The following is a 16291-nucleotide window of genomic DNA, read 5'->3' on the forward strand; positions in this document are numbered from 1 at the left end:
ATCCCACAGGTCGAGGATCTTATCGGGTTGGAAATTTTCTCGACTTCCCAGGGCATAGAGTATCTTCGTACCTGCCACACGATATACACATGCAAAAATGGTCAATTGGCATAGAAAGCTCTCAGTTAATAACTGTGGAAGTGCTCATAAGAACACTAAGCTGAGAAGCAGGCTTTGTCCCAGTTGGGACGTAACGCCAGAAAGAAGAAGAAGAAGGGTTGTTCAAAGACAAAAGTAAGTAACCGAAAGACTTTTTAATTTAATCCTAAATTGGTAAGTCGTGTTACTTACTTTTGTCTTTGAACAACCCTCTGAAACTCTATGTAAAATTACTGCAAGGTAATAATTCCCTTACAGGCAAAACTTCAAGTTATTTGTAGTTGATCATCCAAATTTTAGCCAATTCGGACTACCAGAAGCTGAGGTACAGCAACTCAAACTTGGGCATTTTGTATGGAAAAACAGCATAGTTTTTTGAAATTAAAAATCAGTCATTTTTTATCGACCCATACTGTAGGTCTCAGCGAATTAGATTTTTTATTAAAAAAAAAACATAACTTTTGAAAAGCACAACCGATTTCCAATCTTTTTTTCTATGGAATAAAAATATAAAACTTTTTTTACTTTGTTTTAATTATTTAGGGTTTTTAGGTTCTGGGACCAAAGAGGGTATTACTGTTCTCATTTTTGCTAGAAACTTCAGAAAATTTTACATATACCCTCAAATTTTCGGCGATGTATGTTCTTCTGTTTTTGAGATATATTTTTATGAAATTTAAAAATCAGGTATGTGACATTTTCTGAACTATCAAGAAAAAATGAGAACAGCAATAGCCCCAAACGAAAAAGCGATTTTTTTTTTTATTTTATTTCATGTGAAGAACCAATTTTCGTGAAATTATATATATTTTTGAAAATTCAAAATCTTTAGCTTTCATTTCCTCCATAAAAATTGAAAATCGGTCAAGTGGTTCAAAAGTTATGATATTTTTTTTAAATAAAAACTTTGCAAAGTCGCTAGTTTTTTGGTCACTCTATTTCAAAAATGGTCATCCTCACCAAAAAATCCAAAATCACGTATATCCTTATTTCGGATAAGGAACCAAATAGCTAATTTTTACGGAATGTGGTGACCAACTAGATCGGTTTTCCATGGAATGGCTGTATATGCAAAAAATGATTAATTAGTAATTACTGGCGAATAAAACTGTTTGTCAATAACTTTGAAACTGCTCATTAGCAGACTTTAATGAGATGCAGGATCTGTCCCAGTTAGGACGTAAGTGACGATCGTTAGTATAAGCAAGGACGTTAGAAAAACTAAAAAAAAGGAAAAGAATAGATAACAAGTGGCTTACTAGATTGTATTATTTTATTATAATGCTTTACAAAGTTTATTGTTAAGTAGAATAGATTCTTACTGGATTCTATAACAGTATGTTTCTTAAATAAATAATATTAAATTTCACTTAGTGTCCAAAATTATAAATGTATAATTAAAACTAGTTCCACCAGAAGGCGGCACAAGATGCTTGTATGACACATTATACCACATGCCCTTCAGATACACGCCTATAAATTGCTAATCATCGCTTCAGATATCCGAAAGTTTTTCATCTGATTTTCGTAAATGTATTTAGCACCAGAATGGTTGATAACTGTGGAAGTGCTGATTGAATATTAGGCTGAAAAGAAAACTCTATCCCCGTGAAAATAGAGTAAAGTAGGGGAGATGTATTGGTATAATTCCATTCAGCAATCAGTGTTTCAGATATTTCCAAACAATAAAAATGGATTAAAAATTCATCATTGTTGATTACACAACTTATATTTTTTTTATTTATAAGAATTTTTATGTTTAAAGTGTAGTAAAGTTTCAATAACAAAATACGAACAGACCCAAGATCAGTGATATAGATTTACAAACATCAAATAAAAAAGTAATCTCTTAGGCAAAATGACCCATACATATTTTTCCTGTTCTCAAAAACCATTAACTTTTTGTTTGAGTAGTTTGTGAGTGAACAAAACCTAGAAATTAGTTATCGTGCACACATTCCAGCATAACCGTAAACCGTGTGTGGTTGTCTTCGCTTTCAGCTTCGAACCAGTTTTCGAACATACCAGTACGCTTAGCATTCATTTCAATACCGCCAGATGGCTTCCGACCGGTCCCCTTCTAGATTCGAATGTGAAACGTAGACATGAAATCCGGCGCTCGGGTAATCACATGCTCGAATTCCAAGTAGGACAGTTTTCCATCGCCGTCGACATCCGCCTCTTCGATGACTTTCTCGACGATTTGCTGGTGCTCTTCGGTGGTAAGTTCGTTGCGAGTGAGGGCGGTGATGACGTTCAGCAGATCGGACTGGCCGATAAAACCATCCTGGTCGTAGTCTGGGAAGAAAATAATGTCAGTTATGTTGATGCTACTTTGAAAAAGTTTTTAATTATATTTTGCTAACAAGCATAAATTAAGAAACAAATAGAGGGCTGATTATTGTAGTTGGTGCTATATACACTACTCCTATGAAATTGCAACACTCGTGTTGCATACTGCAATGCTCCCCGAAAAACTCGATATTACTGCATTAGCAATTTATGCTTACCAGTTATTATAAACTTTTGGTGGTGTTGCAATACTCAGTTAAGCGATTCCATACTTGATGCTTAGTTTTGATCTCGGCTTGGCTTGGTTACTTAAGTGCATACACCGTAACCTCAATTATGAACTAGATCTAGGGTTTAGTTTATAAAACGAGATTTGCCTTTTAGAGTCTATTTGTAAAAAAAATATTTGTATTATTTCGATAAATTATGGTTTTTGTGTATCTTAAGCATATTAATTGATTTGTTTGGTTCTTAGCCTTAGGCTTAGGCTCAAATGTGTGTAAGTTAAGGTCTTCCAAGAATACCTTGGAGTTTGGGCTTATGTTTCTACATATTTTTGTCTTTATTTGTCTCATCCGGTTGGTTCTTCACTCAATGTTTCTACATGAGTGAATTAAGTTCTATTCATCATTTCGAAGTACACGGACATCTCACAATTATGGACCCGAAAGATTTTTATATTTTGAAGTATCGTCTGTTTCGTCAAGATCCCCGTTTTGGTAACCAAGTGAATACAACTGGTCTAGTTTATCTAAAAATTTCCTGGAACAAATATCTTCAATCTACTAAATTAATAACTAATATCATTTCACAAATGTAAATGGTATATTGTAGGGTGAGTACCGATTTTATTGGTTCTCAAGGATTCCATGAAACATAGACCTAAGAACCCTCCATACAACTGAACGGAGTATTGTATGGATGTTCTTAGCCCTTTTTCTTTAAGTTTAGAACACTGACTTATAACATGCCGATTGTTCCATTGTTTTGTCAGTTTTGGGGTTGCATATTTCAGATTGAATATCAAGAGCTTATGCAGTTTTCAAGCGGTGCTCATTCCACACCATTGACGAAACAGCTCCGACTATCCCTATACATATTTACATAAGTGTGTATGTAGTGATATTTAGTTGAAAATTAATCTATGTATCGTTATGGTTTTGTATTTTCAAAATTATTTGGTTACGGAATGTCCCATCTTTAGGAAACTCTTATTTTGTATAATTTTAACTTAACATTAAGATGGAAACATTGCTTTTGATATTCCCATAAAATTAAGGGGTGAGCCTAAGCTTTCATTTGGTGAGTATTTTGAAGATACTAATTTTTTTTTTTTGTTCTTTTACTATAAATACTATGACCATACACTACACATACACAAAAATACATTGATTTTCGAAACCTTATCCCGAAGTATTGAAGAAGGAATTTCTGGATAAACTGATAAATAAATATTTGTGGAATCCTTGGATAACAACCCCTCCGGAAGAATCCGTAAAAGAAAGAAATTTCCTGAGATTTAATTCTCAGAATTCTAAAAAATGAACGTAATTTATAGGAACAGTAACTAAAGAGATTTCCCAAAAAAGTATTGCAAAAATTCTTCAAGGAATTTTTGCAGCAATTCTTGGTGAAGGAATATCTGTAAAAATATGATTCCCTTAAGTCCCTGCTAATTGTCCTCCGAAGAGTTCTAAAAAAATACTTAAAAAAAATAAAGTATCGATTCACAAATTTCCATGTAGGTTTTCTTTTATCTTTTTCTTTCTGGTATTTAATCTCAACTGGGACAGAGCCGACTTCTCAGCTTAGTGTTCTTATGGGCTTCCACAGTTATTAACTGAGAGCTTTCTTTGCCAAAGTTACCAATTTTGCATTCGTATATCGTGTGGCAGGTACGATTATACTCTATGCCCAGGGAAATCAAGAGAATTTCCTTTACGAAAAGATCCTATACCGACCGGGATTCAAACCCAGACACCTTCAGCATGGCATTGCTTTGTAGCCGCGGACTCTAACCACTCGGCTAAGGAAGGCCCCGGCTATTTGGGAGAAAATATGTATTTTGAGGTTTTTTTATTGCTGTTGTGAATCAAGAAAAAGGTTTTGAATTTCTAAACGGAATATCAAGAAAACACAATTGAAAGATTACCTAGAAATTTCAGTTGGAATCTCAAAGGAATCATCAATAATATCGGAAGCAATTCCATTAATAAAAAAATATCTTGCAATTTTTAAAAACGTTGGCAAAGAATTGTCGAAAGAGCGTTTACAAGAACTTCTAGAAGAATACATTAAGGAGTTCTTGCGAAGATTCCTTAAAGTATTGTTCATCTGTGGAGTATTTTTTTTTATTTCGTAGAGGCTTATCGAATTTTAAAGTGATGAGATTTGAATACAAGCGTATTTTATCATATGGTTATTGAAAAAAAAGTTGAGGAATATAACCTGGTTTGAATATAATGATTCATTTATTGATGAATTAACTTCACTTGGCTATTTTCTTAAAACGAGAGTATTTAAAATCATGCAAATGGGAATGTCCTTACAACAGATGTTAACACTTTGTACAAAAATTTCTACAATGTGGTTTCCGACGATCACTTTCTAAAAAATCTTGACTACATGCTGTAATCCAAACAATCTGCCTTTCAAATTTGAATATCCAATATGTCCATGTCGTCCCTCACTACCCACCCAGCAGCGTACCGTAGATCTTGAACGCGTAAAACACTTTGATATCCCTCGGTGCCTGTTCGCTGAACACCGACAGTAGATCCAGGAAATCCTCAAACGTCAAATTTCCGTCCCCATCCTGGGAGAATGCCTCGCACATCCTCGTTTTGAAGGGATTCTCCACCAGCTCGGGCAACTTTTCAATTCGCTCCCTCGGTACCTGTATGGAGGTGGCTTGTCCTTCCGTCATAATTTTCGGAACCAACTCCGGGCTCGACTCGCGAAATCGCTGATGCACTCGCAAAATTTCCTTCCTAGTGAAGAAGGTACAATCCTGATAGTCCTCGAGCTGTTGATCGGTAAAAGTGACCACTTTATTACCCATCACGACCAAGACATATACCATACACTTTCACTGCCAGGATAAGACTGCCGCGCGATTGACGATCCCATCAAGTTCATTTAATAAAACACTCCCATGAGGAGAGGCGAGGAATTGCCACACTCGATTGCCGCCGACTCCCGCTGACATCGAAAATGTGTGTAATCAACCTCACCTACTACAACATAGTCCACATAGTTGCACGAACGCCGCCAGGGAGCGGAACTACTTTCCGGGCGATAATCACGTGTAGTGTGATAATCGTTAGATTCGCGGAAGGCGAATAAAAAAGAACGGTAGTCTTCCAGCCACCCACCTGTGGAAAGGTGTCTGATGCACAGTGGGCACATAGGCTAAAAATTGAAAAAAAAAATCTTGTTTTGCACTATCTTACCTTTTAATGGATAGATTATGATCTCAAGAATGTAAAAACACACATTTTCTACCTACGCCTTCCCGCAGAATATTCATAGCGGCGTCCGGTCATTAGATCGTAATTTGTTAGGCCGAATAAGTTCTTAGGCCAAAACTTTCAAAACTTGACAGGAACCGTTTATTCAATAATTAGTTGAAATGTTTTCAATTACATGAACAAGTGATACAACATCTACAGCATCGAAGAAGGTATAAGTGCTACAGCATTAGGCCGGAAGAATGAAAGCAGAAGACTTCAAACAATGAAGTAGGACAATTGGGACGTTTTAAGAGTACCGAATTGTGTGTTCAATTTAGCTATGGAATCTCAAACAATCTGCGCTTTGCTTGATTTCTTAGGGTTTAGTCATCAGTACCTATCCTACTGGAAGATACTAACACTTCTCTAGACTACGAATATAACCGGGAGATACCAACGCTTCGGTAAATAAAAGTAGTCTTTTTTAAGCACACATACATTTGCTGCCATTTGGGGCCTTCCTTAGCCGAGTGGTAGAGTCCACGGCTACAAAGCCATGCTGAAAGTGTCTGGGTTCGATTCCCGGTCGGTCCAATTTTTTATTTTTTTTCATGTAAAATTTTATATTTTTCATGAAAATTTAAAATTTTTAGCTTTCATTCCGTCCAAGAAATTTGAAAATCGATAGAGCGGTTCAAAAGTTATATTTTTATTTTAAATTAAATATTTTGCAAAATCGTGATTTTTCTGCAAATTTTTACGGAATTCGGTGACCCACTAGATCGGGTTTTCATGGAATGGCTGTATATTTATACTATCAACTCTATTTTTATATTATAATCGAATATAATAAGGGTTTTGCAACAGTGACCGTTAAAAACTGTATTGAGAACTACATTTTCCACCATGAAAAGTTTTTCGCAGTTTTAGATTATTGATCTCGAAACGACGATTTGTTTAAAAACCATTATCTTGAGGAACCAGCTCCCAGTGGGAACTAGAGATGGTGACTCGTTTTTTTGTTTTTTTTTTCTCATGGGGATGTAGGGTAACGGTCGTATTTTGGACCCCCTAAGGAAGTGATTTTAGTTTTGTGTCCAAATTAATCAATTGCACAGCGTAACCCAGTCAACGGATATGTCAAAATGTAGAGAAAAACTTCCTCTACGAGATAAAAATGCCCAAACGGCCATGTAGGATGCAAAAAACGTCGAAAATAATTGAATTGTGAAGCACTGTTTCTCATTATTTTGGACACACCAATACATTTTGAACCCTCAAAGTATATATTTTGGACCCCCGGCATTTTTTTATCGTTTGGCGACAAAGTCCATGACACTGGTTGTATAATATGCTTGCCCATAGTCTAATCAATCGATCGACAATGGAAAATCGAAGAAATTCTACGCTGTTTGCCCAGAAATTTGAAAAAAGTTTTTGTTTACATTTGAAACATTTCTGACGGCTTCAATTTCTGTGTGTAACGTGGTGTAACGGTTGCATGGATGCACCGATTAAATTAAATTAATTTCAGATAAAATAAACACATTTTCTTTGTACAAACGGTTGATGCAAGTGCGGAATAGTCCTATCTTCCTAAATAGCATGCAAATTGAGTTGGTCTTTCGATTTAAACTGGGAAATTTGCAGGAAAATGGCCAAGGGGGTCCAAAATATATAGGGGTCCAAATTATATTGGTTACCCTATTGTGGTGCCAGGATCCTTGGTTGTTGGACCGAAGTACGTTGAGCCGAATACGTAGGCCGGAACATTCAAAACTTAACAGGAACCGTTCTTTCGATCACTTGTTTTTGGCATTTTGTTTTTTTTTATCTAAAGGAATTTACTTATTTTCAAAAAAAAAATATATACAAGTAGCGAACTGGACTATCGAAATTCATACATTGAATGAAAAGATGAATGATGGAACGTTTATTGCAATACAAATGCGTTGGCTATCATTTTAGCATCACTCCACATCAAGACATAGGCACGTAGTGTACGCACGGAGCTGACGATTGCAATATTCTTGATTAGATTGTATGTTGCCACGAAATTTTTTTTATTTTTTGTGTCAAATTGTCATAAAGGATTCTATTTAATTCGATAGTCCATTTACCTGAGTGTACAACTGATCCTCAAGCACTCAAGCACACCACAGATGACTTTCGTTATTTTCTTAACTCAGAAATGCCTTAAGAGTCAGTTCGCGAGAGCCGCAACCCCTTCTTGTATCGATATTCTTCGATCAGGCTAAAATTTTCAGGGATTGTTCTGCTATATAAAAGAAGATGTTTTGCAAAATTTTAGATTTTTATATTAGGGGAAAGTGAGACAAAATGACCCCCAATGATTTCATGTCACTAAACATGCACAATCACAAAAACTGATATTACTATAGTAAAACTGCACGGATTATGTTGAAATTTGACATGATTACTCTACGTTATATAATCTTTGAGATAAGCATAGTATATGAATTTTGAAAGTACTTCAAATCGAAAAAAAAAAGTTTTTCATTAAAAAAAAATAGTGATTTTCAAATCGATTTTTTCTCACCAACCGAACTAGGTCAAAAAACTAAATATGACATTTTGTAGGGCAACTCATGGGCTTTCATTTGAGGTGTAATCCAGATATGCCGTTTCAAAAATTTTCGAAAAAAATTTTGTTTCCGGGGTAGTGTTTGAACTAGAGCCATTTTGCGAGTACCGCAACCGCCTTGTCTAGAGAGGTTGTATTGATGATCTCCGATCGAGCTGAAATTTACAGGAGTTGTTTTCTTATATAAAAAAGTGAAAATTGTAAAAATCACGATGTGACCTCTCATTATTGTGATGATTGGTTTGTGTGCTTTCTAAGTGATTTGCAAAGAAGAGTGAGAATATTTTCCAACATAGCCAAAATCGCATTTTTTTTCTGAACCAACTGTTGATCATGATGACTTCTTATAGTGAGTATTTATAATTCCGCAGGAGTAAATGCTCTTTCTGCACAGTAGAATAAATGTTTGCTTGTATTGTGCTGTACGGATTTTGATTCATAATTCCAAATTGAATCTACATCCGTACAGTACAAAACTTTAACATATTTCTTCACGTTTTAGCCAATAAATATGATAGTATGAAGCTGAAATACAACGCTGATGATTTAAAAAAAAGCATTGAAGCAGTGTACAATGGCCAATAATTCCCGAAACCTGCGAATGCTTTAGGTTTTTTAAAAACACCTACAGAGATGTGGTAATACAGGGAACAGGCAAAATGATTAGGATAGGCAAAATTTTTCCTCAACTCAAATGCTTATAACTTTACAAAAAATGGATTAAATTGGATGCATCCAGAAGCAGTCGACGGCAAATTCGGTCTAGTTTCAGGAGCTTGCTTGGCCATGCAAATTGGCCTTCGGACACCGGAGATGTTTCGAATATTCCGAGATCATGTCCAAATGACATTTTTTGTCGCTTGTATTTTTGTGCGATGTGAAGTTGTATAAATGTTTACAATATTTCCTGAAGCTAGAACTAATTGGAAGTAGAACACAGTAAGATTCGTTAAAAATCTTGAGATACATGACCATTTCCGTAAAACTGGTTCCGGAAAATATAGTCAGTAATGTTTGTATTTCCAATCATGTAAGCTATATTCAAGTGGGCATCAAAATTTTGATTTCGGCAACGCCATTAGATGTACGGACCACTGTATGATAGTTTCCAGATGTGCTGGAGGAAGTTTCCAATTAGGAACATGTCTCAAACCATGTCAATATGCGCGTCAAACTTCAAGATTGTTGAAAGTAAAGCTCCCGGGAGCATTTTCAGAGCCAGCGGCTGTATAGCAGGTTACAAGTGCCCTGGGAGATGTGGTCATGTTCCGAATTGGCCACTTTTCTACGGGCCCCTGGGATTTAATATAGAGTGGTTATTACCTGGGAGGGAGAAACCGATACGAAATTTATGTACGTCAAGGTGAGCCGAGATTCTGCTATCACGAACTTTCGCTGTGAGCCCAGATCTTAAACAATGGATAAACATGATAAAAGCGCGTGATTGATCAAACCTTATGTTTGCATTTTATCAAATGTGACAAAAAAACGATTGAAAAGCTATCCATACTAATTCAAAAGTAATGTCACGATAGCACCTTTCATTCTGATTGAATATAAAGTATTCAAATACGCATCATTACACTTTTTCCAATAGAAACGAAAATGAAATGCATAGAAAACTTTAGCCCTTTTTCTATGTTTGTCCAGAACGATCGGAGGTACACAACCAACGAAAACTAGCGATTTTCATCAAGTCTGCCTTGATTGTCGTTGGCATGCTGGAGTTTTCTTGCAGTTTGAAATAACTTTGTGTCACATTTTGTATGTAGTATCTGTGCCTCCCTCCCAGGTTATTGCATCTTGTGATTCTGAAGATGATCCACATCCTCCAAAGTACATCGAACTTACTGGACGGTGATTCTAAAACTGCTTCCGAAAGCATGAATTTTATAAATATTAAACTTTGTTACCCAAATTGATATGATTCCGTACATGTGTGAAATTGGCCACTTCCATCGGGGTACCTCAAACCTACTATACAGTGCACTATGGGCGGTTTCCATACAGACTGGCGGCCAAAAATATTTTTTCCATCTCATGTCGTATTTATAAGTTTTATGATACAAATTTGATGTTTTATTTTCAGAAACAAGTTTTCGAGACTAACTTTTGAATAGGGCCTACAGCGAAATATTAAACTTTGTTACTTATATTGCATATAAGCCATTTATGCGATTTACGTTGTGCAAACCATTATAAATATTAAAATTTACATAGCTGTGCAGCTAAATTCTTCACGATCCTTTAGTTTACATCTCAAAGTACCCTTGGAACTGAATTTAAGCCTGGGACAACTTGGGACAAAAAAGTACTCGATTTGTTAACTATAAGCTTATTCGATTTTTTTAATTGCTTCATAAAAACACATAAAAAAGCCACTATTTTGAAGCTTTTTTTTATTTTTTTATTGTTTTCAAGAAGCCTTTTTTGTAAGCTTTCAAATGGTGTAAAAACATTTTACGTAAGTATTATAGAAAAAAGGTTATATTCATTTGAGTAAACCATATTTTTTTTGTTAATAAAAACAAGTTTTGCTCAATAGGCTCAACTTTGGCACCTCATATCTGAGGATGCAATGCAAATTATGCCCTAATATTTTAAGGATTTCTTAGCAGACATGTTTACAATGAAATGGCGAACAAGAATTGAAATTTGGGGCACATCACTTTTTTTATTATTGGCCACCTGATAGTCATAGTGCAGTGGTCATGGCAGCCGGTGGTTCTGGAAGTGCTTTCGGAAGCATCACCTTCGACAATCTTTATATTTGATACCCATATTGAAGTAACTCCGGACATGTTTTGATTTGGCCACTTCCCCCAGGGCACCTGGAACCTACTATACAGTGTTCAGTGCGTCTAATGATTCTGGATATGCTACTGGAAGAATCATTTTGAATTTAGATGCTCACATGGAATAAAAATACTAAGATAAAATTGACGTCTTTAGCATTTACGTTTTGAATTTTGGGCAGCTGTACGGATTTCGAATCACGAATGTACGGATTTTGATTAAATCTTATCAGAGTGTACGGATTTCGATCCAAGACAAGTGATTTTAATTACTATTTTTTTAAGATTTCTACTCAACTTCAGGCTCATTTTGAGATAAATTATGCCTTAAAAGATGTAAAAGTCATAAAAAAGGGTGCTCAATTGCCTTTTACAAATCCAAATATTTTTAACAGAGGTTTTTATTTGGCTTAGTGCTTAGGTGTACGGATTTCGGTCCCACACGGTACAGAAACTTTATGCTTATCAAATTCACGATCAAAAAGGTTTCTTCTTAACAACGTTTAATGATGACTTTCAATTTTGATCTACACCCGATTCTATGTTTGCACGAATTTTTTTTAAATGGCCATGCAAAAAAAGTTTCCATACATTTTTTTCTTCGCCAAAATCTTATTTACGTCGAGAAATGTTGTTACTTTTTTTTGTTCGGTTTTTGAAATTTTGAACTGCAAAAATAGAATCAGGTGTACGTTTGATAAAGTTTTGCGCTCTCCTCTTCCTGGTACATCATGAAAGTTCTGCTGAGGTGCATATTAGTGTGGGACAAAATTTAGATTCTCGCTCCAGTCCACTTTTTGGATTGCATTTAGGTCCCATAACAACTGTGTAAAATTTCAGCTCGATCGGTGAAACTATATTTTAGCGCCAGCCCTTCAAAGTTTGTATGGGATTTACTATGGGAAAACTTACTTTTGCAAAGAAAAATCACCAGAGGTCACCCATTGATCTCTATAAAAATTTTGAACACAAACTTCGATAGGTATTTCTACAATGAAGAATATTGCCGAAGACCGCGAAACAATCCGACACTTGTGAAAAAAGTTATTCAATGAAAACCTATTGGCAAGGCGTTGATTAACACGTAAAGGAATAACAATAACAATAAAATCAGGCAAAATTTCCGAATAGTCTATGCTTAATAACTTTTTTTACAAGCATCGGATTGCTTTGCGGTCTTCGGCAATATTGTTCATCGTAGAAATATCTATCGAGACCTTTATTTAGAATTTTTATAGAGGTCAATGGGCGACCTCTGGTGATTTTTCTTTGCAAAAGTTAGTTTTCCCATAGTAAATCCCATACAAACTTTGATCGGCTGGCGCGTAAATATAGTTTCGCCAATCGAGCTGAAATTTTGCACAGTTGTTAAAGGACCTAAATGCAGTTCAAAAAGTGGACTGGAGCGAGAATCTAAATTTTTCATATAACTGTGTCCCAGGCTGCATATACTGTCTCCAAACGAGGGGGTTCATAAGATATTTTTCCAACAGTGCCTACAAGGTTGGCCACACTGCTTTATAGCTGTATGTTTCGTTCAGTAACAGCGTAACAGTATGAGGATTACTCTTTTTGCATAAAAAGGTTTCCCATTACAAGGTTTTGTGTGAAATTTTGAGCATAATTCACTAACCTAAATAGCTAAATACCGTCTAGCTAATAATAAATCCATATACCAGAAATTATATGTCAAACATGATGCGCCACTGAATTTTCTTAAAATTGAGGGATTCTGGATATCCAAAACAAAACAAAAAAGTCACATTTCTACCTGCAGTAAATCCTGAATAACTTTTTAACGCATACAATTAGGGATATGATGTCTTCTGCATTTTTTTTTAATAATTTTTCACCGTTTTGTAGAACAAATGAAACCACTGTGGGGTGTGAAGATGAGTAACACGCCCGAAACCAACACTCTTTAATCGGGGGAAGGAGGAAATTGGAGCCCATCGTGAAAGTTGAAACAGCCATATAGGTATGGTTCGTTATTTCTATCTTTATGGGAAGGATACGTCACAATCAGCAACCGTCTTTGTCCTCTGCATGCGTCTTATCGAACATCATGCGTGGATGTTAGGACAATTAAATCAACATGAAGCTAGAAGAGAGCATTAGAGCGCATCACGCGGAATACGCTTGGGTATTTTCATTCGGGTACAGCGTGGTCCACATTGGTTGACAGCTTTTTTAATTACTATAAATAACGCACAGTTACTTACCCATTAACCCTTTAAAATCTCTCATATTGTTATGCTGAAATTAAGGTTATGGCCGAAGAAATGTGAACATTTCATTCACATCGGCCCATTAATAACTTAGATCTGAGAAGTAAATTTAAATCGATTAGTACTTATACCATTAAATTCCATTAGAGCAACTCTAGTGGAATTAAATCGAATGGTACAAAATTCGTTTGTCATTTATTTATGGGTAGTCCACTAATCAGCTCGAAAATTTGTTATTGTACAGATCTATGCTTCAAAAATTGACCGTTGTGAACGAAAAATCTAAGAAGTCGCAAATGCATTGTCCAATACTGTAAAGTAATGCAATGATTTTTTATCAAATTCAACCAACAGCGTTTGAATAGTATGATGCTGTGAATGTATTATTTATTACATGCATATCAAACCCCGTTCTATATTTCAATGATACTGAAGTATTGCACTAAGCAAGCATACTCATCTGTTTCTTTAGTCACATCGCGCTGCTCCAGGAACACTCTCCACTCTCCGAGAAAACTTGTGGGTATTGACACTGGAAAGCTATATCGAACATTATCGATACGTCATACGAACTGCGAAATTTAAAACGATAAAATAACTAGAACTCAAATTTTTACATTCTTTATCATGCAATACCAACCCCCGCTTTGTATGGGCAATTCTTCTTGTTCAGTTGTTTCGTGACCGGATACCAAACTTCCATCGGGTTCTGTATTACTGCACAAAAGTCCGGAACACTTTTGGTGATGATTGCTGGTCGCCACTCCCCTTGTTCCAATCGCTCCGAGTAGATATAGGCCGGGTACGGTGCGACAACGTCTCTGAGAAAGGTAAAATTCCCATTGACGATCAGATACCCGTCGTCGTCATAACTGAACTCCACGTCGGAAAAATCCATGTGATAGTCGTGGCCAGGACATCCGCTTAATTCATAAACATCGGGGATTATCTTAAGATCTGCCAGTTGAATAAAAAACACTATGTGCAGTAGCTCTAGGTACATGGCGGGTAAGACAGTCCGCACTGATTTGTACTCAATCTCCTGAAGGCTGACGTATGATGCCAGTATTCAGTTTTGGCCGCTTTTAAATGATGCAGATAATGTGAAGATGCATGGGCATGATTGTTTAAAACAGAAATATGTATCACATTTGACTGGTATGATAATTGCTGTAAAAATGACAGAGTAAAAGTAGGATGACTAATGTGATAACACAGAGTGATAAGCTTGGATAATTTTCAGTACGGTTTAAAAGGGGTGCAGATTAGTTATTATGGTTGTAATAGGTTGACTGTCATATTTTGGACCCTTGAAAGTGATTAATGGGTTTTGGCATAATTTATTATGTGCAAATCGTAACCAAATCAATGAAAATGACAAAAATGTAAAGAAAAACTTCATCTACTAGATAAAATTAGTCACATGGTCATGCTCAAAATATTGAAGGTACCTTTTATTATAATTCATAAGTGACATTTTACCATTTCATTATGACACTCATGTCTGACGTCGAAAACAATCCATTGTAAAGCACTGCTTTTCATTAGGCAACTCCATATGTTATGGATTTATTTATATATATATATATATATATATATATATATATATATATATATATATATATATATATATATATATATATATATATATATATTGGTGTAAGTATTTTGATGTTTATTCGACTAAAAACTTCTTAGGTCACGAATCCCTCCCCATAGCGCTAAAGGGAAAACATTTCTTTCGTTTATATGTCAATCCAATGATTGAATACAAAATTGGTGTCTTGATCAACTTTGTTAAAGACACCAACTTTGCATCCTCACTGGTTTATAAGACATACAGAGGATAGGCTAAATGATTGAGATAGGAAAAATTTCGCGCAATTTCAAGCGCTTATAACTTTTTGGAAAATGGTTAGAATTGAAAGGATCTTGAAGCAGTCGACGATAAATGTGGTCTAGGATCTTACTTGGTCAATGATCATGCATATTGGCCACCGGACACCGGAAATGTCCAAATGGCATTTTTTTGTCACTCTTAATTTTGTGCGTTCCGTAAAATTGTTTCGAAAAATATGGTCAATCATGTATTTAATTCCAACCATGTAAATATTATCCGGAGCTATATCCAAGTCGGCATCAAACTTCAAAATGATGCTTTCAGCAGCAAGTTCAGAACCGCACAGACCACTTTATAGTAGGTTCCAGGAGCCCTGGGGGAAGTGGTCAATTAGGAACATATCTAGAGCCATAACTATACGGGCATCGAACTTCAATACTTTCAAAGCTATAAATAAAAAATATAAGCAAATAATATGAATAATAAGGTGAATAGATCTCATTTAGATGAAGACTTTTGTCGAAGACACCAATTTTGTATCTCATCACTGGACAGAGATCTTGAAAAAATGTTTGACCACTTGTGTTTGTTTTCCTAGTAAGGTTATAGGCCGATATGACTTATTTAGTTGTTCAACTTTGTCGAAGATACCTATTTTGATGATGATGATTTGGTACTACCATCTATTGTAGCAACGCATCTGCCTTCAGCACTGGAATAATCCGAAAAGCAATTTGATATTACGATATGAGGTTTTTTCAAGTTTTCAAGATCTTTATTTGGCCAGCGTGGTACCAGCAACATAAATGCTCATTACTCAAAGACGGCTGCACCAAATTACTTCATTTTTTTCACAACATACTCTCATTAATGTATTGTTCCGAAGAGTGAATATCCGAATACGATTAAAATTCTGTAGCCTGAGATATATACGTGGGTTATGGTTACGCTTCGGTCCCCCAAGGAATTTCGGAATATCT

At 35.6% G+C, this 16291-nt stretch overlaps 1 protein-coding gene across 2 annotated transcripts; it reads right to left on the reverse strand.

The window, feature by feature from the left end:
- Positions 1-1802: 1802 nt before the first annotated feature.
- On the reverse strand, positions 1803-14724 carry LOC110676927 (calcium and integrin-binding family member 2). 2 transcript variants are annotated; one of them, XR_002500829.1, is made up of 3 exons: positions 14112-14724; positions 13928-14043; positions 2309-2397 (listed from the first exon to the last, which is right to left on the reverse strand). XR_002500829.1 is itself a non-coding variant. In XM_021846803.1 (2 exons), exons 1-2 carry the CDS (start codon positions 5471-5473, stop codon positions 2180-2182), a joined length of 591 nt encoding a protein of 196 aa, XP_021702495.1. In that variant the 5' UTR covers positions 5474-6149; the 3' UTR covers positions 1803-2179. The 2 variants fall into 2 exon arrangements, 1 of the variants encoding a protein (XP_021702495.1); XM_021846803.1 differs by lacking the exons at positions 13928-14043; positions 14112-14724 and adding an exon at positions 5101-6149 and having other exon boundaries at positions 1803-2397.
- Positions 14725-16291: the final 1567 nt, after the last annotated feature.

The sequence above is a fragment of the Aedes aegypti genome, chromosome 2, assembly GCF_002204515.2.
Source record: "Aedes aegypti strain LVP_AGWG chromosome 2, AaegL5.0 Primary Assembly, whole genome shotgun sequence".
NCBI lineage: Eukaryota > Metazoa > Arthropoda > Insecta > Diptera > Culicidae > Aedes > Aedes aegypti.

Excerpts from the sequence above, each read along its gene's own strand:
- LOC110676927 (XM_021846803.1), bottom strand. The coding sequence starts at position 5,473 with ATGGTATATGTCTTGGTCGTGATGGGTAATAAAGTGGTCACTTTTACC. Across the intron at positions 2,398-5,100 it reads TTACGCGTTCAAGATCTACG|ACTACGACCAGGATGGTTTT; the intron begins GTACGCTGCTGG and ends TTTTCTTCCCAG.